Raw genomic sequence first — 21,647 nt, 5'->3', positions numbered from 1 at the left:
TATAATTGATGTGTAAGGAGGTGACATGCCTAGACTCCGTGGGAAGAGGACACTAGACGTTAAGTGTTTGGGGTGGGGGGGAGAAAGGCAATTGTAATTCTTTAAGTATTAAATTAACTAATTAGTTTGTTTACTTATTTTTGAGGGAGAGCATGCGAGTGCAAGCACAGCTCAATCTCACGACTGTGAGATCATGACCTGAGACTCATCATGACTCTGAGACTCATGATCTGAAATCAAGAGTCAGACACTTAACCGAGCTACCTAGGTGCCTCTAAGTTTGAAATTTAAACGCAAACAAAATGATATTAAATCTACCTTCTTTACTACATTTTGTAGGACTTCATTTATATGAAATGTCAAAAACAGACAATCTACAAAAAAAGTAGAAAGTGGAGTAGTGGCTGCCTAGGGCTTGGGAGGACTAGGAGCTGGAGGGTAAGGGGCTGAGGGGTCCCTTTGGGGTAATGAAAATGTTTTCAACCTAACTGTGGTGATGGATGTACAACTTTTGTGAATATGCAAATTCAAAGCCACTGAATTGTACACTTTAAAGGGGTGATCTGTATGGTATGCAAATGTTAACTCAAAAAAGCTGCTGAAAAAAATACTTGATCAAGAAAAAGAAGGGGCGCCTGGGTGGCTATTCGGTTACGCATCTGACTTCAGCTCAGCTCATGATTCTGTGATTCGTAGGTTCTAGCCCCACATCGGGCTCTGTGCTGACAGCTCAGAGCCTGGAGCCTGCTTCAGATTCTGTGTCTCCCTTTCTCTCTGCCCCTCCCCACTCACATTCTGTCTCTCTCTCCTTCAAAAATAAATAAAACATTTGAAAGAAAGAAAGAAAGAAAGAAAGAAAGAAAGAAAGAAAGAAAGAAAGAAAAGGCAAGCAACAGATTGGGAAAAAGTATTTGCAGAAGACACATCTAGTAAAGGACCAAAATATACAAAGACATTGTCACAACACTGACAATGCCAAATGATGGCGAGGATATGGATAACAGGAACTTTTGTTCATTGCTGATGGGAATGTAAAATGGTACAGCTACTTTAGAAGAGTTTGTCAGTTACTTATAAAACTAAATATACTCTTACCACACACTCTGTTGGTATTTCCCAAGTGTATTTACCCATACACTCCTTGGTATTTACCCAAAGGAGTTGAAAACTTATGACCACACAAAAATCAGCACATAGATGTTTACAGCAGCATTATTCCTAACTGCCCAAACTTGGAAGCAACCAAGATGTCCATGAGTAAGTAAATGGATCAATAAACTGTGGTACATCCAGACAATGGAATACTATTTAGCACTACATGGAAATGAACTATTAAATGAGTCATGAGAAGACATGGAGGAATCTACAATGCATATTACTAACTGAAAGAAGCCGACCTGAAAAGGCTACACACTGTAAGATTCCAACTACATGATCTTCAGGAAAAGGTAAAACTAGGGAGATAGTAAAAAGGTCAGTGGTTGTCAGAGGCTAGAGGGAAGGGAGGTTGTCAGAGGCTAGAGGGAAGGGAGGAGGGAGCACAGAGAATTTCTGGGGCAGTGAAACTACTCTGTACAATACTATAATATGGATACTTATCATACATTCGTTCAAACCTACAGAAAAAGTACAATGCTGAGTTAGCCATAATGTAAACAATGGATTCTGGGAGATAATGACGTGTCAGTGTAGGTTGATCAATTATAACAAATGTACAACTCTTGTAGAGAATGTTGGTAATAGGAGAGGCTGTGCATTTGTGGGGGTTGGTTGTTATGGGAAAACTCTGTACTTTCCTCTCAAATTTGCTGTCAACCTAAAACTCTCAAAAATAAAGTCTATTAAGAAAAAGCACAAACAAGAAATGAAACAAAATGATTAAAAGGCATACAGATACATGTAACTATTAAATCTATTAAGAAAGCAACAAACAAAAACAAAACCAAAAACACCCCACTTGCTTTGTTGAAAACCCAGCTTGTGGATTTAAAAAAAAATTGATGTTTAATATCAGTATACACTAAAAATGTAAGAGACAGATGGTAAGAGTCAATGATAAGAACAAGGGCCAAAGAGTACACATGAAGGCAGGTGGGCAGTACATCCAATTATAATGTAATATAAAAATACTTTATAAACATTTAGTCACCACTGAAGCTTGAAAGTTTTACATATAATTCTGATGTACTTCAGAGTGCGTGGAAACTTACAAAGTTAAGATGATCTTATCGGTAGAAAAGATATTCTAAACCAGCTTAGCCAAAAGAAGCATTTTGATTGCCTAATTTAACTTTGTAAAGGAGAAGTAAATCTTATGGCTGGTCTCTGTAAACCTCACAGCTGGAACATTCTAACAGCACCTTGCAGTTACCAGTGATCAAAGTAAGTTACTTTATATACTAAACTTAGAATTTCATAATAGAAATAATGCAACGCCGGGAGGTGCGGTTATCATGAAATAATTACACTCCTGGGAGATTACAGGCACAAGGCTGTACCCCAGGGGTGTGATTATCCCATGATAACCACATCCACTGAAATTGCATTATTGCAAAAATAATCTCTATTCACTGGTGAGACATTATTCAATAGGTGATTTTTTAAAATGAAAAGATTTTTTAGCTTGAATCAGCAAGTGGATTAGGAAATTGGCCAGTTTATTTTTCACTGCATTCAAATTCAGGATACAACATCATTATTATTTGCTTTCCTATTTGATATACTAGAGTTTTTTATTTTGTTTCTGAGAATCCTTTAAGAGTTTCTATTAGTGTTAGTTAAGTGGCACTGCTAAATGCAGGTCAAACTTCAAACGTATTAACTGAGCAATAAAATTTTAAATAATTTACTTTTATGTACAAAATTTTTAATTCTTCTAATACTCACTTAAAAACTATAAATATATAACCACTGTTAATATATTCGTCTATCTCCTGCCAGTCATTTTTCTACAAGTATCTGTCTATATGTCTACCTAAAGACAGCAAGAGAAACATGAATGGAATCCATGTAGCTACTTTGTCTTACAATTTGCATTTTTAATTTGACCAAATGTTGTAAACAACATCCATATTATTAAGAGATCTTCATATCATATCAATTGTTCTTACATACAGCTGAAGCTGATGGTTCTCAACCTTGACAGTGCATCAGAAATAGATCAGTAACTTTCATCATCTTCTGTGGTATCACAGATGGTGAAAGTTACTGATCTATTTTTACCATAATTTTATCATAGAGTTCAGTGTGTTGAGATATTCTCAGATGAGTAAGATACAGGATTTAAGAAATTAAAAATATCCTGTGTATTTACCAGTATTTGTTCTCACATTTATATTTGTCAGTTTTAAAGGAAAAATTGGAAATGGAAATTTTCCTAATGCCTTTTTCTATAAAGAGGCAAAGAATTAATTCAGTCTGCTAGTTATTTCTCATCATGAATATGCTTTTTACGACACACCAGTAACTCTTTCCTTTCTTCAGCTGTTCCAACTATTCTGAAAATAAATTTAATACAGGAGAACAAAGGGAAACATCAACCTTCTCAAAAATACAAGAGATATTCAACGTTTGAAAAGCCAAATCTTGTTTCTTTCCCATTTTTAAAAAAGTTTTTTATTTTAGAGAGAGAAAGAAAGAGTGCGAGCAAGGAAGAGGAGCAGAGGAAGAGAGAGAGAGAATCCCAAGCAGGCTCCCCATTGGCAGTGCAGAGCCCGACGACCCGGGGATCATGACTTGAGCCAAAATCAAAAGTCAGAGGCTCAACCGATTGAGCCACCCAGGTGCCCCAGTTTCTTTTCCAATGTTAATCACACATTTTAATATAAAAGTAAAGACAGTCACATGTTATTTCACCAAATTATTAACTATTTCGTCTTCCATGTTTCCTTCCAGTCCTAATGTATATGCATGTAGCTTTATATTATCAGAATCATAATGTAGATTCAATTAGTAATCCTTAATTCACTAAATATATCAACAATTAATTTGGCAATTCCTCTAGGACTGGATATTTAATTTACAACAGGAAAAAATTAGAAATGATACTAAAATGAATATTTCCCTTAAAAAAAAGCTCTTTTAGCACATTATCATTTTTCCTTCTCCGTACTTTTCCCTTTCCAAACACACACACACACACACGCACACACACACTACACCACACCACACCCACCCAGAATATTCTATGGCATCATTTTTGCCTAAACCTGTTTTCCCAAACTTTCAGATCATCACCATCTTCTAGGGTGAGAGTCTCAGAATCCTCTCAGTACTCTGATTCAATAGGGCCTTGGGAACCAATACCTTTAACAAAAGACTCAAGTGATCCTTTACATCAGGCAAGTTTGGGAAAAGATGGCTGTAGTGTCCAATGGCAAAACTTGTTGAGTCATTCAAATCTGGTTCTGTTCATTCATGGTCATCCAAGATAAATCTTCTATGCTTGTTTTTCTTCTGGTCTTTCTTTCTGGCCCATCTTTCTAACTGTTTCAATCTTAATAATTCCTCAAAGGTCATTGTAGTCCTGTCTCCCCTATTAACAGTTACTCTCTATTAAATAGATTCTTATACAATGATTAGATTGTAAACTAGGAGTACAACCCTTATCTTTGATGAGGTTGGAACAGAGAAGTTCAAAAAATAAAGCTTAAGGCTGATATGTGGGATGTCAAATACATAGTGCCAAATAAAATTATCTCATAAAGTAAAAAAGAAATTTAGTAGTTCTAAGAATTAATTTTCATATAGGGCACTTAATCAGTGCGCCATTCTTTCACTATCAAAGGCAGAGCTTCTAAAATCTTACAGATTTATGGGGCGCCTGGGTGGCTCAGTTGTTTGGGCCTCAGACTTCGGCTCAGGTCATGATCTCACAGCTCGTGAGTTTGAGCCCCGTATCGGGCTCTGTGCTGACAGCTCAGAGCCTGGAGCCTGCTTTGGATTCTCTCTCTGCCCCTCCCCTGCTTGTGTTTTCTTTCTTTCTTTCTCTCTCTCTCTCTCTCTCTCTCTCTCTCTCTCTCTCTCTCTCAAAAATAAACAAACACTGAAAAAAATTTAAAATCTCATAGATTTGGGGTGCCTGGGTGGCTCAGTTGGCTGAACATCCAACTCTTAATTTTGGCTGAGGTCATGATCTCACGGTTCGTGGGACTGAGCCCTACATCAGGCTCTGCACTGACAACAAGGAGACTGCTTGGGATTCTCTCTCTCCCTCCCTCTCTCTGCCTCTCCCCTGTTTGGGCATGCTCTCTCTCTCTCTCTCAAAAAGATAAACTGAAAAAAATAAATAAAATTTGACAGATTTCAAAAATAACTTGATTCAAAAAGGTCATTTTAACTTTTTTTAAAAAGTTTATTTATTTTGAGAGAGAGAGCAAGCAAGCAAGCAGGGGAAGGGGAGAGAGAGAGAATCCCAAACAGGCTCCACACTGTCAGCAGAGCCCAATGCAGGGCTCGATCCCACGAACCATGAGATCCTGACCTGAGCCAAAGTCAGACACTCAACTGAGCCACCCAGGCACCCTGGTTGTTTTATCTTTTAACCTTACATACTTTTTTTTTTCCTACATACTTTTAAACAATATTGCTTCTTAACTTTTTTTACTTGATATACCTTAGTATATCCTTATATGTCAACATAGACATACAGCTCTATTCACCTGTTTATATCTTATGACTATATGGTATTCCATTTGGGGGGGATGTACCATAATTTATTTTAAAAAAGAAATGCTTATTATATGCCAGGCACTATTGCAAGCACTCCACATTAACTTGTTTAGCTCTCATGACCACCTTATGAGGTAGGTACGAGAATATCTATTTCATAGACATTAGCAGACACACAGCAGTTAAGTAGCTTGCTTGAAAATACAGGCCTACTAAGTAGCAGAGCAGATGTTCCAAATCAGCATCTAGGAGGCCCCACAGTCCCACGGTCTGTGCTCTTAACCACTATGCATACTGCCTCTCAGAGTCTATGGCTCCCAATTCTAGAAGGCCGTTCCTTCTGGAGGCACCTGGGTTGCTCAGTCAGTTAAGCATCCGGACTCTGGATTTTGGCTCAGATCTCATGATCTCACAGTTTGTGAGTCTGAGCCCTGCATTGGGCTCTGCACACACAGCACAGAGCCTGCTTAGGATTCTCTCTCTCTGCACGTGCTGTGTGCACATACATGCTCTTTCTCTCTCAAAATAAATAAACTTAGAAAAAAAAAAAAAAAAAGGCCATTCCTTGTACGATGCCAACTGCTCTTCTCCCAGATTTTACGTGGTTGTACCTTTCCTGTCATTTAAGTCGCAGTTTAACATCAGTTCCTCAGAGGGGGCCGTTCCTGACTGCTTAATACAAAATTACTCACCATTTACCTCTCATCACAGTATCCAATTTAATTTTAATCACAGAACTTATAAATACCCAGTATTTTCTTACCAGTTTATTTTGTGTCATTTCAATGTAATGAAAGTAAAGACATTTCCTTGTCTTGATATTATTGTATTCTAGACCCTAGAAAAATGCCTGGCAGAGAGTAAGTGCTCCATAAATGGTTGCTGAATAAATGAGTGAGTTTATTTTACCAAGCTCTTATGGATGGACATTCAGGTTTGTTCCTGATATTTCAGTACCATAAACCTTTGAGCATCTACCTTATCACTTTCTTATTATAAAAACAATTTTTTTTAATGTTATTTATTTTTGAGAGAGAGAAGCAGAGCTCGAGGGGCAGAGAGCAAGGGAGACACAGAATCCTAAGCAGGCTCCAGGCTCTGAGCTGTCAGCACAGAGCCTGACACGGGGCTTGAACCCATGGACCATGAGATCATGACCTCAGCTGGACACTTAACTGACTGAACCATCCAGGCGCCCCCACTTTCTTATTATAAATTCTTGGAAGCTGAATTTCTAGGTAAAAGGATATGCATGTTTTTAAGTCTTTTGATACCTATCGTCAAATGACTTTAAAAATGGTGTTCCAATTTATCAACAGTGGATTAAAATTCATTTTACCACACTTGCTCCAACACCAGATGTATTCTTTTAAATCTTTGCCAAATTTAATAGGTAAAAAAAGATAATATGTTATTTTAGTTTTCATTTCTTTGGTTACTAATGCTGTTGAAAATGTCCTCATAGGTTTAATGGCCATTTGGATTCCTCCTTTTGTCCTTTGCTCTTTTGCGTTTGTATGTTCGTCTTTACCATATTGACTTGAAAGGACATTTTATATACTAGGAATGTTAACTATAGTATTTCAATAAAGTTAATACTTTCTACCCTCTACCACTCTACTGCTCAATTCATTTAGACACAGATAAAGAATCACTAATTTGCAGATATCACAAGTTGGGTTACATATATGTTAAAACTTGTTAGGAACCAAAAAATAAGAGTATTTTTTTTACTTTGTTCACTTTATTTTGAAAAAGTTCATTTGATTGCAGAATAGTACTACAGTACAACTGTACCACAAATGGGGTGTAAAAATTTTGTATAAAATGAATGATTACTTCAAGGTTTATGAATATAAATGCATGGCTGGAGATGAGCTAATAACCAGCTTCATTATATGTGAGTTCACTGTTTCCAATACTTTTAAAAATAGATTAAGTAAATAGCACAAGTTCTTCCGGTTGTTATAGACTTTCTAATATAGAATCAAGACAGGGGCGCCTGGGTGGCTCAGTCGGTTGAGTGTCCGACTTCAGCCCAGGCCATGGTCTCAGTTTTGTGGGTTTGAGCTCCACATCAGGCTCTGTGCTGACAGCTCAGAGCCTGGAGCCTGCTTCAGATTCTGTGTCTCTCTCTCTCTTTCTCTCTCTGCCCCTCCACCACTTCCACTCTGTGTCTCTCTCTCAAAAATAAACATTAAAAATTTTTTTTTAAAGAACATATAGAATCAAGATAAAGTAGGGGTGCCTGGCTGGCTCAGCTGGTAGCATGTGACTCTTGATCTTGGGATTGGGAGTTTGAGCCCCATGTTGGGTGTAGAGATTACTTCAATAAATAAATCTTTAAAAAACAAAAAAAAAAGAATCGAGGGGTGCATGGGTGGTTCAGTTGGTTAAGCGTCCAACCCTTGATTTCAGCTCAAGTCATGATCTCAAAGTCGTGAGATTGAGCCCCATGTCCGGCTCTGAGCTGGACGTGGAACCTGCTTAAGATTCTCTCTCCCGGGGCGCCTGGGTGGCTCAGTCGGTTAAGCGTCCGACTTCAGCTCAGGTCACGATCTCGCGGTCCGTGAGTTCGAGCCCCACGTCGGGCTCTGGGCTGATGGCTCAGAGCCTGGAGCCTGCTTCCGATTCTGTGTCTCCCTCTCTCTCTCTGCCCCTCCCCCATTCATGCTCTGTCTCTCTCTGTCTCAAAAATAAATAAAAAAAAAAAAAAAAAAAAAAAAGATTCTCTCTCCCCCCCACCCCTCTTCCACTCACACACTCTCTCTCAAAAAAAAGTTAAAAAAAAAAAAAAAGAATGAAAGCAAGTCTGTTGATTACTAAATAAAAGGCTAAGTCTGGAATCTATCCTCATTCTCTCAGAAGCAGGATCAAAGTAAGACTAGGCTGGGGAACAAAGACAGCTACCACCACTGCCTGCCGCTAGCCGATACGGAAGTCATGCAGTTGTAAGGGCACCGCAAGGCTGGAGTGAAGGAAAAGTGAGCAAGGTGCAACCCCTTCCAGAAAACATATATACCTTTCAGATATAAACATCAGGTTTCTATTACTACTAAAATTAATAGTCAGAAATACTTAAGCCAATGGGTTCCTCATATATGCTCTAGTGTACTCCCATGTTCTTTAGGGGTTTATTTATTTTGGGGGCTCTCCTTTCACCATCTGAGTGGGGGCAGGTGAGGAAGGAACATCAGTATGTGGATTTTAAGAGTACCTGCACTGTGTCATCAGTGGAACATTCTTTCGTCAGAGATTGCCAGACCAAGGTCTCTACCAACATTCTCTCACCACTGAGCAAATAGTTTCCCTCTACTTAAAATGTGGTTTCTTAATCTTTTTTAGAGGAGTAAGGATTAAAAAAAAAAAATCAATTTTAATATTTTTATCTGTGTACTTCTTCTACCCATTCTAACATCCATAACACCATTAAAGAAACAGTGTCAGGGGGCTCCTGGGTGGCTCAGTGGGTTGAGTGTCCCATTCTTGATTTTGCCTCAGGTCATGATCCCAGGGTCATGGGATTGAGCCCTGAATTGGGCTCTATGCTGAGCATGGAGCCTACTTAAGATTCCCCCGCATCCCTCTGTCTCTCTCCCTCTGCCCCTTTCCCAGCTTGTACTCTCTTTCCCTCTCTAAAAAAAAAAAAAAAAAAAAAAAGAGAGAGAGAGAGACAGAGAGAAAGAAACAGTGTCAAACTTGACAATGATTTTTTTTTTTAATTTTTAAGTTTATTTATTTATTTTGAGAGAGAGAGAGAGCAAGCTGGGGAGGGGCAGAAAGGGAGAGAGAGAATCCCAAGCAGGCTCTGCACTGTCAGCACAGACACACAAAACAAGCCATGAGATCATGACCTGAGCCGAAACCAAGAGTTGGACGCTTAACCGACTGAGCCACCCAGGCGCCCCTCTTTTTTTTTTTTAACTTCATTTATTTTGAGAGAGACAGAGAGTACAAGTGGGGGAAGGGCAGAGAGAGAGGGAGAGAGAGAGAGAGAGAGAGAGAATGCCAAGCGGGCTCCGCACTGTTTGTGCAGAGCCTGATGAGGGGCTCGAACCCACACACTGTGAGATCATGACCTGAGCTGAAGTTGGGTACTTAACCAACTGAGCCACCCAGGCATCCCTGATATTTAACATCTTTTAAAATTCAGTTTTGATTTTATCTGTGAACTAAATGAGGCAATTGCTGAGTCTTTTCATCAGCCTACATTTACAATTCAGGGGAACATGAATATGAGAAAGAACCATTTCTTCCTTCTATTTTTTAGGTTACTAACCTGATGAACTATGCTTAATACCTTTTTTTTTTTTTTAATAATGTTTATTCTATTTTTGAGAGAGAGAGAGCACAAGAGGGGGAGGTGCAGAGAGAGAGGGAGAGGATCCAAAGCAGGCTCTGTGCTGATAGCAGAGAGCCGGACTCAGGCCTTGAACTCACCAACCATGAGATCATGACCTGAGCCAAAGTTGATGCTCAAGTGACTGAGCCATCCAGGTACCCCTGTCCCAGTATTTTACCTTTAATATCAAGTTTATAGGGCCCTTGGCTAGAAAAATTAAATTAAATTCTAACACATAGCATTTAAAATTTAAAATATATGAGCTTCCCATTGACCATGATATTTTGGGTACATATCTTTGTCAAAACAAACAAACCAACCAAAGGAAAACAATATCCAGAAATATTAAAGAAAAATGCTGTTTGTCCTTGATACAAATTATAAAACAAATAAATCATCTCTAGTGCATACCTGAGCCATCAGTGGGAACTGAACTTGCATTTATTCCAGAAAGACCAAATAAAGGACATTCTCGATCTGTGTTGACATGACCCCACTTGTGACATTTAATGCACCTCACATTTCGAACCTGAGAAATAGTGAACATTATTTTAGTTATTAAAATACTGAGACTCTAAGCAATGTTCAAATCCCTACTCCTTGGCAGAGTTTAAGGTAAATTACTTTTCATTTTTAAAAGATTTCCAGGGAAAGAGATTCTGTAACTATTTTGGTAATTTAACATAAATACTAAAACCTTTTATAAATTCTGCCTAAAAGCTAAACTGAATACTATCTCTTTTTGACTGTTACTTGGTGGTAACAAAACAATGTGATCCAAAGAGAAATGGTAAAATATCAAAAAGGAATTACGTCATGGCTTAAACTCAAATTCTTTAATTTAAAAAGGTTAATCTTTGGGGCACCTGGGTAGCTCGGTTGGTTAAGTGTCTGACTTCGGCTCAGGTCACGATCTCATGGTCCATGGGTTCAAACCCCATGTCGGGCTCTGTGCTGACAGCTCAGAGCCTGGAGCCTGCTTCGGATTCTGTGTCTCCCTCTCTCTCTGACCCTCCCCCACTCACGCTCTATCTCCCTCTGTCTCTAAAAAATAAACAAACATTTAAAAAATAAATAAATAAGTTAATCTTTAAAGTTTCAGTTTCCTAACCAGGGTTTGGCAAACTTCTTCTGTGAAGGACCAGATATTAAGTATGTAAGACTTTATGGGCCAGAGGTATCTGTTGCAATTACTCAACTCTGCCAATGTAGCAGGAAAGCAGCCACAGACAATATGAATAAGGAAGGCAGGACTCCAAAAAATGTTTTTTCTAACAAGAATGTGGCCCTCTGGTGATACTATGTTTGGGTTCTAAAAAAATAGTTTTACACCTTTTCTTGATCTTGAGCTAATTCTCTAAATTCCTGAAAACTGAAGAGACCCTTATCATTACAACCCTCAGTACAAAACTTTGATTCCTACCTTTTTTTTTTTTTAAACAGGAGAAAATCAAATTTAATAGACATACATACAGGGAATCTACATAGACATGAAATCTTTTATCAACCTACTACACTTAATGTTTTCTCCTCTAAGTCCTTTTACTGTCTGATATAAATCAAAACAACAGAGCCCTTTCTCAGCTTAAATACCTTTTGGACAACAATAAAGAAGTATTTATTAAGTAGAAATTATTCTTATAGAGTAAAATATGGGTCACTTGCCTGAATACCAAAGGGCTGATCTCTGATGTTCATGTCATCTTTGGCATATCTATTAAGTAGAGAAAATGTACAAACACAATATTAAGAACAATTTAATAAACAGCAGTTATTCTGAAAATAGTTCTCTAGTTCTAAAAACATTATAAAATGTATAACACAGAACTATGAAATCTACTTAGTATTTCCAGACATCACTTCATATTAAGTGTCCAGTTTGATGATTTGTGATTAAAAAAATGAAAAACTATTTAAATTAAAGTCTATGATCAAGGGGCACCTAGGTGGCTCAGTCAGTTAAGTGTCTGACTGTGGCTCAGGTCATGATCTCGCAGTTCATGGATCTGAGCTCTGCATCACGGGGGAGCCCGCTTAGGATTCTCTCTCTCCCTTTTGCTCTCTGCCCCTCCCCCACAGATGCACGCTCTCTCTCTTTCTCTCTCTCAAAATAAATAAATAAACTTAAAAAAAGTCTATGATCAAATAAACTGTATAAGACAAATCACATAAAATACATTTTCACATTAGTTGCCTTCTCTAGTGAACAAGAAGGCAACCTAAGATGGGAGATCAGATAAAGCTGGTGATAATATATTTTATCTTACAAGAAAACTGGTTCTTACTTTTCCCTTGGAGCTCCTTTCTGCCATTCAAATTTGTATTCAGTCTCTCCTTCTGTTTCTTCTTTCTAAAAACATTCATTAGGAAGTCTTTCAACTTTTCCATTAAATTACAATCTATTGCAAGTAAATCTAAACACAGAAAATAGTACCTTACCTCTTTGTTTTCTTGATTGCATATCAAAATATGGGTGAAAAAAAAAAGGTCAAGTTAAAACCTTCAACATTCAAGTTGGCTATCCACACTATACTATAGTATGATGTCATAGCACTTAATTGTAACTTGTAAGAATTTATTGGTTTGACTTTTTTTTCCTTCTTTCACATGATAAAATTCAAATCTCTAAAGAATAAATACAATATTGAATGAGACAGCATGTAATAAGCACATTAATTCCTAATTTTTAAGCTTTTATATTTTTCACTGACAGAATATTATACTTTCTATTCATATCAGTAAGGACTAAAGATATATACACAAATTATAAAAGAAGAAATGCACTTCTGTTGATATTGACTTTTTTCCTCTTCAAAGATCAAGTCATTTAAAAAGTCATCATGAAATACTACTAGACAAATATTTTTAGTATTTATTCAATTGTATTGATTACAGTATTTTTAAATTATCTTTACAGAATAACAGCCATTTTAAAAAATGAAGAGCAACTTTAAAAAAATGTCTGTGATAGCAGTTCTATCTTTAGCTGCAAACACATCAAAGACATTAAAAAAAAAAAAAAGCAAATGAGGCAAGTACCTTTTTTAGCTCCTGGTGGGGCCTCGTACATGAAATTAAGGCCATTCTTTACACGCTCATCTCCCATAAGCAACCTAAATGAAATAAGAAATAAAGTTAACAATTTTATGTAGGAGGAAAAAAATTACAGAATAACTGTTCCCCATCTCCAAAATCCCTAAAGGAATTAATAGAAAATATTTTTGTTAGGGAGAAAGTTCCAAAACTTTATTTCACTGATGAGATAACATCTGAAATACATGAATGGAAATTCAAACAGTGCTGCCCCTTTAGTAACTGGCTTTAAGTTCTGAGACTTTCTCGTTACCTGAGAGATCCTCGCCCTCCCAGAAGGAAAGGGGAAAAATGCCATGGTCACTCTTACATGCTTTTCTTAAACTTTGAAATGCTATGGAAATAATGACAGCTTTGAAATCCTATATGCCAGCACAAATTTGGAATTAAGTTAAATAGTGCCAACATTTTTTCTTAATTGTGAGGGATCAAACAGTTTTGGAAAAATGAGTCTCTCTGGAATTTCTTTAAAAGTCAAATCCAATTAATGCTTGTAATAAAAGTCAAAGTCAATAGGAGAATCACATTCTTTGATGAGGCCGAAGAAGAGAGTATAGTTTAGAGATATTCTACAACAGGTTAATTACTATGATGGAATCAATGTCTGCAGCACCTCAAAAATCATTTTCTTTTTAGTTCTGTTTTAACACTGAAAGTTCTCAGTTTAGGTTCTGTTTAGAGAGATAACGCTATGATTTTTTTTTTTTTTTAAGCTCGGCAATAAATTGAAGGGCTGGTTGAATTAAAGTTTTGATTCATAAGATCCAAGTAAAGTACTGATAATAAAGATGAAAGCTAAAGAGTGAATAGAATTTCCTCTTATATTTGAAAAAGGCAATCACAAAGGATTACATAATTATAATTCTTCTCTTATTTCCATTGGAATTTATAAAGAACTGTTACCAAAAGAAAAAAAAAAAAAAGGAAGAGAGCAAAAAGATGACAGGATCTATATCCATACAATGGAATATTATTTTGCAATAAAAAGAAATGAACTACACGCTACAAAATAGATGAACTTCAAAAACATTATACTAAGTGAAAGAAGCCAGTCACAAAAGACCATTTATATGTATGATCCCATTTATATGAGATGTCCAGAATAGGCAAATCTATAGAGACAGAAAATAAATTAGTGACTGCTTAAGGTGGAGAAGTAGAAGGGACAGGGTGTGGGAACGGGAAGTAACTGCTAATGGGTACAATATTTCCTTTTTGGATGATGAAAATGTTCTGATATTAGATTAGGGTGATGGCTCCAAGACTCTGTAAATATATATACTTAAAACAATATACCTTTTAACAAGTGTGCAAATCATATCTTCAAATAACAACATTTTAAAAATTAAAATCAAGCACGTGAAAAGCTCAACATCTGGTTATTAGAGAAGCACAAATCAAGACCATGAGATACCACTTCACACTAAGTAGAATGGCTATTATTTAAAAAAAAAAAAAAAAAGGAAAATGGGGTGCCTGGGTGGCTTGGTTGGTTGAGCATCTGACTCTTGGTTTTGGCTCACGTCATGATCTTGCAGTTTGTGAGCTCGAGCCCCGCGTCGGGCTCCGGGCTGATGGTGGGTGCTAAGCTTGCTTGGGATTCTCTCTCTTCCTCTCTCTCTGCCTCTCCCCTGCTCTCTCTCTCTCTCTCAGAAATAAATAAACTTTATAAAAATTTTTTAAAAAAGGAAAATAAGAAACATTGACGAGGATGTGGAGAAAATGGAATCCGTGGACACTACTGATGGGAATGTAAGATGGTGCAGCCACTATGGAAGAGAGTTTGGTGGTTCTTCAAAAGCTAAATACAGAATCACTATACGATCCAGCAAATCCACTCCTAGGTATATACCTAAAGGAACTGAAAGTAGGGACTTGAACAGATAGATATTTGCATGCCAATGCTTATAGCAGCATAACTCATAATAGCCAAAAGGTAGAAGCAACCCAAGTGTCCATCCAGGGGTGGATAGAGAAACAAAATATGGTGTATACATATAATGGAACATTATTTAGCCATAAAACAAAAAAAGGTCTGATACATGCTACAATATGGATCAATCTTGAACACACTGTGCTAAGTGAAATAAGCCACACACAAAGAGATAAATATTTCATGAGTCCACTTATATGAGGCGCCTGTAACAGGCAAATTCATTTTTACTCTAGAAAGTAAAATAGTGGTTACCAAGGGCAGAAGGGAGGCGGAATACAGAGTTACTGTTAAATAGGTATAGAGTTTCTATTTGGTGTAATGGAAAAAATTCTGGAAATAGTAGTGATCGTACACAACACTGTTAATGTAATTAATGCTGTGAACTGTACACTTAAAAAATGTTATATATATTTTACCCCTGCAAAAAAGCATTTTGTTTATACTGACATAAAAATAACATAAAATCAAAACTGGAAGATCCAATTTCCACTTCATGCAAAACTCTACAGGTATATAAAAAAAAAGGAAAGCTATGATATTGACATTTTAATTTCAATTAAAAACCTGTAAAAATTATTATTATTTTTATTGCTGTTGACTGTATACAGAATGGATATAGATTTTTTGACATCCCAATAAATTTTTTTTATCCAATGAGAATAATAAATGTTACTGTCATCTTTAAAAAGAGTGTGTAGGAATCAATATTCATAAACATTAAGAAACATCTCTATAGCAGGAAAAACTTAAAAGAGAAAAACTAGATTACTAAAGAATAAAATTGGCTACCAAGGACATTTCTGAATGAAGAAAAAAAAAACCCTTTGGAAATCACCAATTACTCATAAATTTGCATTTGAATAACCAAACAGAGAAGCAGTGAACACATCTAGTGTCCAGAACCTGGCTTCTAAATATCTTTTTCCAATAAAAGGAATCAAGGTCCAATCAATTTGGTTGATTCCAATGCTAGAGCAGGGAAAAATAAAAGACAAATTTGGACCATCTTATGGTGCCAGGAAGTGGTTTTAAAAAAAGGCTGAGGGTGGGGGATGCCTGGGTGTTTTAGTTGGTTAAGCAACTGATTCTTGATTTCACCTCGGGTCATGATCTCATGGTTCGTGAGATAGAGCCTTGCGTGGGGCTCCCATGCTAATAGCACAGAGCCTGCTTGGGATTCTTTCTCTGTCCTTCCCTGCTTGTGCCCACATGTGAGTGCATGCTCTCTCTCTCAAAATGATTAATAAAATAAAAAAACTTTAGAAAGCCAACACAATTTTAAAAAATAAAATAAAATAAGGTTGGGGCATTTGCAATGGTTATACGAGCCAAGCTGGTAGAGCAGTCAAAGGCTAAAATTTAAACAATGTGAGCAACAAAATAAACAACAATAGTATTGGATTATAACCCATTAAAAATTTTTTTTAACGTTTATTTTTGAGAGTAAGATAGAGTGCAAGCGGGGGAGGAGCAGAGAGAGGGAGACACAGAATCTAAAGCAGGCTCCAGGTTCTGATCTGTCAGCACAGAGCCCAAAGCGGGGCTTGAACCCAGGAACTGTGAGATCATGACCTGAGCTGCAGTCAGACACTTAACCGACTGAGACACCCAGGTGCCCCTGGATTATAACCCATTAAATAAATATCTGAGTCCATACTGATAGAAATAAATGATTAAATAAATAACTAAATAGGGAAAGGGAAAATTCTTGTTTCCAGAGGAATTCAAATTTTAAAATGTAGAGGGAATGAGAGGAATAGAAAATCACCATTAGAATACCATGGTAATAACTAATGCAGGCAGTATCCACCAATAAATGCTAAATTAGTGGACAAAAGTTCAAGGAAAAATAGATTATTTGCATGGCTTCAAGTATTTAATTACAAAGAGAGTAAAGTAACTTTTTTTAAGATCAAGAATAAACAGTATGGGGCACCTGGGTGGCTCGGTTGGTTAAGCATTCGACTTTGGCTCAGGTCATGATCTCGCAGTCCTGGAGTCTGAGCCCCGTGTCAGGCTCTGTGCTGTGTCTCCCTCTCTCTCTATCCCTCCCCTTACTCATGCTCTGTCTCTCTCTCAAAAAATGAACATTAAAAAACAATTTTTTAAAAAAGAATAAACAGTATAATCTGCTGCAAAGCCACTTTTTCACCTCCACTATCTCTTTATCAGCCTAACGCAACTATAGGCTGTTTCCCCGAATACCTCTCTACTTTCCCACTGTGATCTTTAATAAGCTTTTACTATATGTAAATCAGGGTTTCTCAACAGTGGTGCTACTGACCTTTTGGACCAGATCGTTCTTCGTTGTGCGGGGCTGTCCTGCACATTGTAGGTTGTTCTGCAGCATCCCTAGTCTCCACCCACTAGATGCTGGTAGCATCCAACATCTGAGCTGTGACAATCAAAAACGTGTCCAAACATTGCCACATGTCCCCTGGCAGGGGAGGGGGGAAGAGGGGGGTGGATAATGGACTTCAGATGAGAACCATGGATCTAAATCCTTAACATTCTTCATAGTTCAGCTCAAATGTCCGTTCTTTCATTAAGTCTTACCTTGTTATCCCAAATGGAATTACTGTGTCCTATGTTAGCATGCTATTGTTTTTAAAACTTGTGTTTTTAATACATCGTTATTATATTCAGCTTTGAACTATATATACGTATCCCTTACGAGAGAATTCCTGAGGGCAGAGACAAACTACATATCCCACTTTACAGGCCCCTATAACAAAGGGGCCTTTTATTGTCTTGCACCAAAGGAGGTACTCAATAAAAGTTAACCAGATTGAATAGAATTATTGTGAAAAGTATTTAATTGAAGTAGAAGTTTTATTTCTATAATTTTGCTCTTGATACACTACATATATATATATTTTTTTAAGTTTATTTTTATTTAGAGAGCGAGAGAGCAAGGGGGTGGGGGGGGAGAGAGAGGGATAAATCCCAAGCAGGCTCCGCACTGTCACTGCAGAACCCACTCAGGGTTCAAACTCATTAACCATGAGATCATGACCTGGGCCAAAGTCAAGAGTCGGAATCTTAATCAAATGAGCTACCCAGGTGCCCGACACTACATTAGATTTTAAAGAGAATATTAAGTAATAGTCTAGTAGTACTTTACTTATGTTCTATATTTTGATGAAAAACAGAACTGAGCTGCAGACAGTGTGGTCCATATAATTAAAACATCACTATTCACCTGTTTGATTAACCAAGAGCAACCAGCTTCAGAGTTAGACTTGCTAATATAAACACAAAATGACAAGAGCTAAACGGGAGGCACTGTGCTGGAATAAACCAACAAAGAACTCTAGTTATGATCCTGCCATTAACAGAGCAATGATATCCAGGTCAAGTAGAGACACTTTACTTTTGATGGTGTCCTATGCATCTTTTCATTTCAGTGTATACTAAAGAAATATCTCTGTAAGAGGTGTCAGTAGTTCAAGTGTAGACTTTTATTGTTCTTCCAAGCTTTACCTAAGTTGGGACTTCCTCATAACCTGTATATGGAGTCACGTCAATGTATATTTTATGTGAATTATTGGTAAGGTTGGAAAAAGTGGCCATGTACAGATATCAGAGTAAAGAGGGTTCACAGGAAATAGAATCCTATCATTGGGGTATTCAATTCAAAAAAGCTAATTTAATACATGATTCAGTAAGGGATCATTCTCATGCAACTGATCATTCTAAAAACACCAGCATAGTGAAATTTCTTACCTATTGTCATATGATTCTTGTTCTTTAAGATATTGTTGCATTAATTCTTCTTGTTTCTTCTTATCATATGATATTTTCTGCTCTGCCATCCATACCTAATTAGTGAAGTAAAAAATTAAAACAGAAAGTTTGCTCGTATTTTATAACAAAATATAAAATGTTATTGTATATAGTTTACAATATAATCTATTTTGGTCATAATGACATCATCAGAAGATGACAACTGAAAAGTCTGACTTGTACCTTGGTACAGGTCCTTAAATCTACACATTCAATGGCTAAAATTAACAACCCAGGCAACAACAGATGTTGGCGAGGATGTGGAGAAAGGGGAACCCTTTTGCACTGCTGGTAGGAATGCAAACTGGTGCAGCCACTCTGGAAAACAGTATGGAGGTTCCTCAAAAATTAAAAATAGAACTACCCTATGACCTAGCAATTACACTACTAGGTATTTATCCAAAGGATGCAGGAGTGCTGATTTGAAGGTGCACATGCACCCCAATGTGTATAGCAGTGCTATGGACAATAGGCTAAGTATGGAAAGAGCCCAAATGTCCATCAACTGATGAATGGATAAAGATGTGGTGTGTGTGTATGTATATATATAATGGAATATTACTCAGCAATCAAAAAGAATAAAATCTTGCCATTTGCAACAATGTGGATGGAACTATAGTGTATTATGCTAAGCAAAATAAGTCAGCCACAAAAAGACAAATATATGACTTCACTCATATGAGGAATTTCAGATACAAAACAGATGAACATATGGGAAGGGAAGCAAAAATAACATAAAAACAGGGAGGGGGACAAACCATAAGAGACTCTTAAATACAGAGAACAAACAGAGGGTTACTGGAGGGGTTTTGGGTGGGGAGATGGGCTAAATGGGAGAGGGGCATTAAGAAGGACACCTGTTGGGATGAGCACTGGGTGTTACATGTAAGTGATGAATCACTAAATTCTATTCCTGAAATTGTTATTACACTATTTGTTAACTAGCTTGAATGTAAATTAAAAAAAAAAATCTAGTTATTCAAAATAGCTAGCTTTCAGGAAAAAATCAAATTTAACAACCACTTTAGGGGGCGCCTGGGTGGCCCAGTCGGTTGAGCATCCGACTTCGGCTTGGGTCATGACCTCACAGCTCGTGAGTTCGAGCCCCACATTGGGCTCTGTGCTGACTGCTCAGAGCCTGGAGCCTGCTTCGGATTCCGTGTCTCCCTCTCTCTCTGCCCCTAACCCACTCACATCCCATCTCTGTCTCTCAAAAATAAATAAACATTAAAAAAAAATTTTAAGAACCACTTTAAGTACCTGTGGTACAACAGCTTCTTGCACTTAGTCTCTGTGTTATTTCAGAGAAGAGAATGATAATCTTTCTATATGGAGTGTGTCTAGTCAAGAAAACACCCAAGGCACAGCCAGTAGGATTAAACAATGCTCCTAAATGCCAATGGAGGAGAAATGGAGGAGAAAAATAAAAAAAGAAAAGGAATTGAAAGGCAGTTGCAGAAAAACGGGAAGAGACAAGAGAGGAAACAGAGATAAGAGAGAGATGCATGAAATGCCTTGGAGTTGCTCAAGGGCACCAATATCACAGGCTGAATGTATCCCTACATGAAATCCTCAAAATCATAAATGCGGTGGAGGTAAAAAGCCCACACAACTTAAGCAAGGATACTTAATCAGGTTATTTCTAGACTGAAAAGGTATCAAATGCCTTCCAACTGCCTTTACAGTAAAGGACACAGTATTTGACAATCATTCAACGTAAAGAGCAAGTCAAAACCTTCTATCCATGGGTGCCTGTGTGGCTCAGTTGTTAAGCCTCTGACTTCAGCTCAGGTCATGATCTCACGGTTCGTTGAGTTCAAGTCCTACAGCGTGTGAGCTTGAGCCCTGCTTTGGGTGAGCACGTGCCTCACTTCGGGTGAGCCGTGCTTCTCTCTTTCTCTCTCTCTCCCTCTCTCTGCCACTTGTGGGATTCTCTATCTCTCTCACTGCCCTGAGCTCACTTGCGATCTCTCTCAAAAACAAAACAAAACAACACACACACACACACAAAACTTTCTAAACATGCTAGGTTTTAAGAAGGTAAATTAGAGGACAAATACTTACATTGATAAAATTATGTCATTAACTGTGGGGGCAAATAGGTGTGGGACAAGGCTGCCGTTAGTTAATTTTAGAAGCAAAACAGGGGTAGTTACCAGTTTGTTTGTATGTGTGTATGCATGTATGTATGTATTCATTCACTCACTCACTCACTCACTCGGTCGCTCATTCAGGCAGCAAGAGAAGAAGAGAATCCCAAGCAGGCTCTGCAATATCAGTGCTAAGACTGAACCAAATCATGAGATCATGACCTGAGCCGAAACCAAGAGTTTTGAAGGTCAACTGACTGAGCCACCCAAGTGCCCCACCAGTATTTTAGTAGTGATGAAATAGGAAGGTTCCAAGGGGACACAGTTTGAGATGGACAAGTAGGAATTCATATGGAAGTGAAAGCAAAAACAGAAATGAAAAGAATTCTTCAGGGACAGAATATACCAAAAATTTCTTTTGGGATAATTTTCTGAACGTTTTCTCCACTGACTTCATACTTACCAATGTAATGTTACAAAAGAAAAACCTACACTTGGGATAGGCAGTAAAAAGCACATGTTTGGAATTTTCACTGCAGCTCAAAATGAAAACAGTTGCAACAAAGACATGCAAGGGGTCACTGCCTGGGAGAGTAACACACTAATCATAACATGGCATTTCTAACAGAGTAACTATCATTTATTTAAAGTTTTAGATTTTACAATGTTATTTCACCAGTCTCAATTGCTCAAGAGCTTAAATACATACTGAGTATCATGGACTGGAATA

At 37.4% G+C, this 21,647-nt stretch overlaps 1 protein-coding gene across 1 annotated transcript in view; it reads right to left on the bottom strand.

Annotated features, from left to right (window-relative positions):
• The window catches only part of CIR1 (corepressor interacting with RBPJ, CIR1), a 43,258-nt gene that overhangs the window by 18,098 nt on the left and 3,513 nt on the right, over positions 1-21,647 (bottom strand). The window contains 6 exon segments of the mRNA XM_019460014.2: positions 10,424-10,541; positions 11,678-11,726; positions 12,298-12,362; positions 12,452-12,462; positions 13,052-13,125; positions 18,768-18,862. Coding sequence (XP_019315559.2) covers positions 10,424-10,541; positions 11,678-11,726; positions 12,298-12,362; positions 12,452-12,462; positions 13,052-13,125; positions 18,768-18,862 — 412 coding nt within the window.

Source organism: Panthera pardus, unplaced genomic scaffold (genome assembly GCF_024362965.1).
Source record: "Panthera pardus isolate Hobbes unplaced genomic scaffold, ASM2436296v1 HiC_scaffold_10, whole genome shotgun sequence".
Taxonomy (NCBI): Eukaryota; Metazoa; Chordata; class Mammalia; order Carnivora; family Felidae; genus Panthera; species Panthera pardus.
Note: the sequence above shows the minus strand (reverse complement) of the source record. Positions and strands in the feature narration are given on the sequence as shown.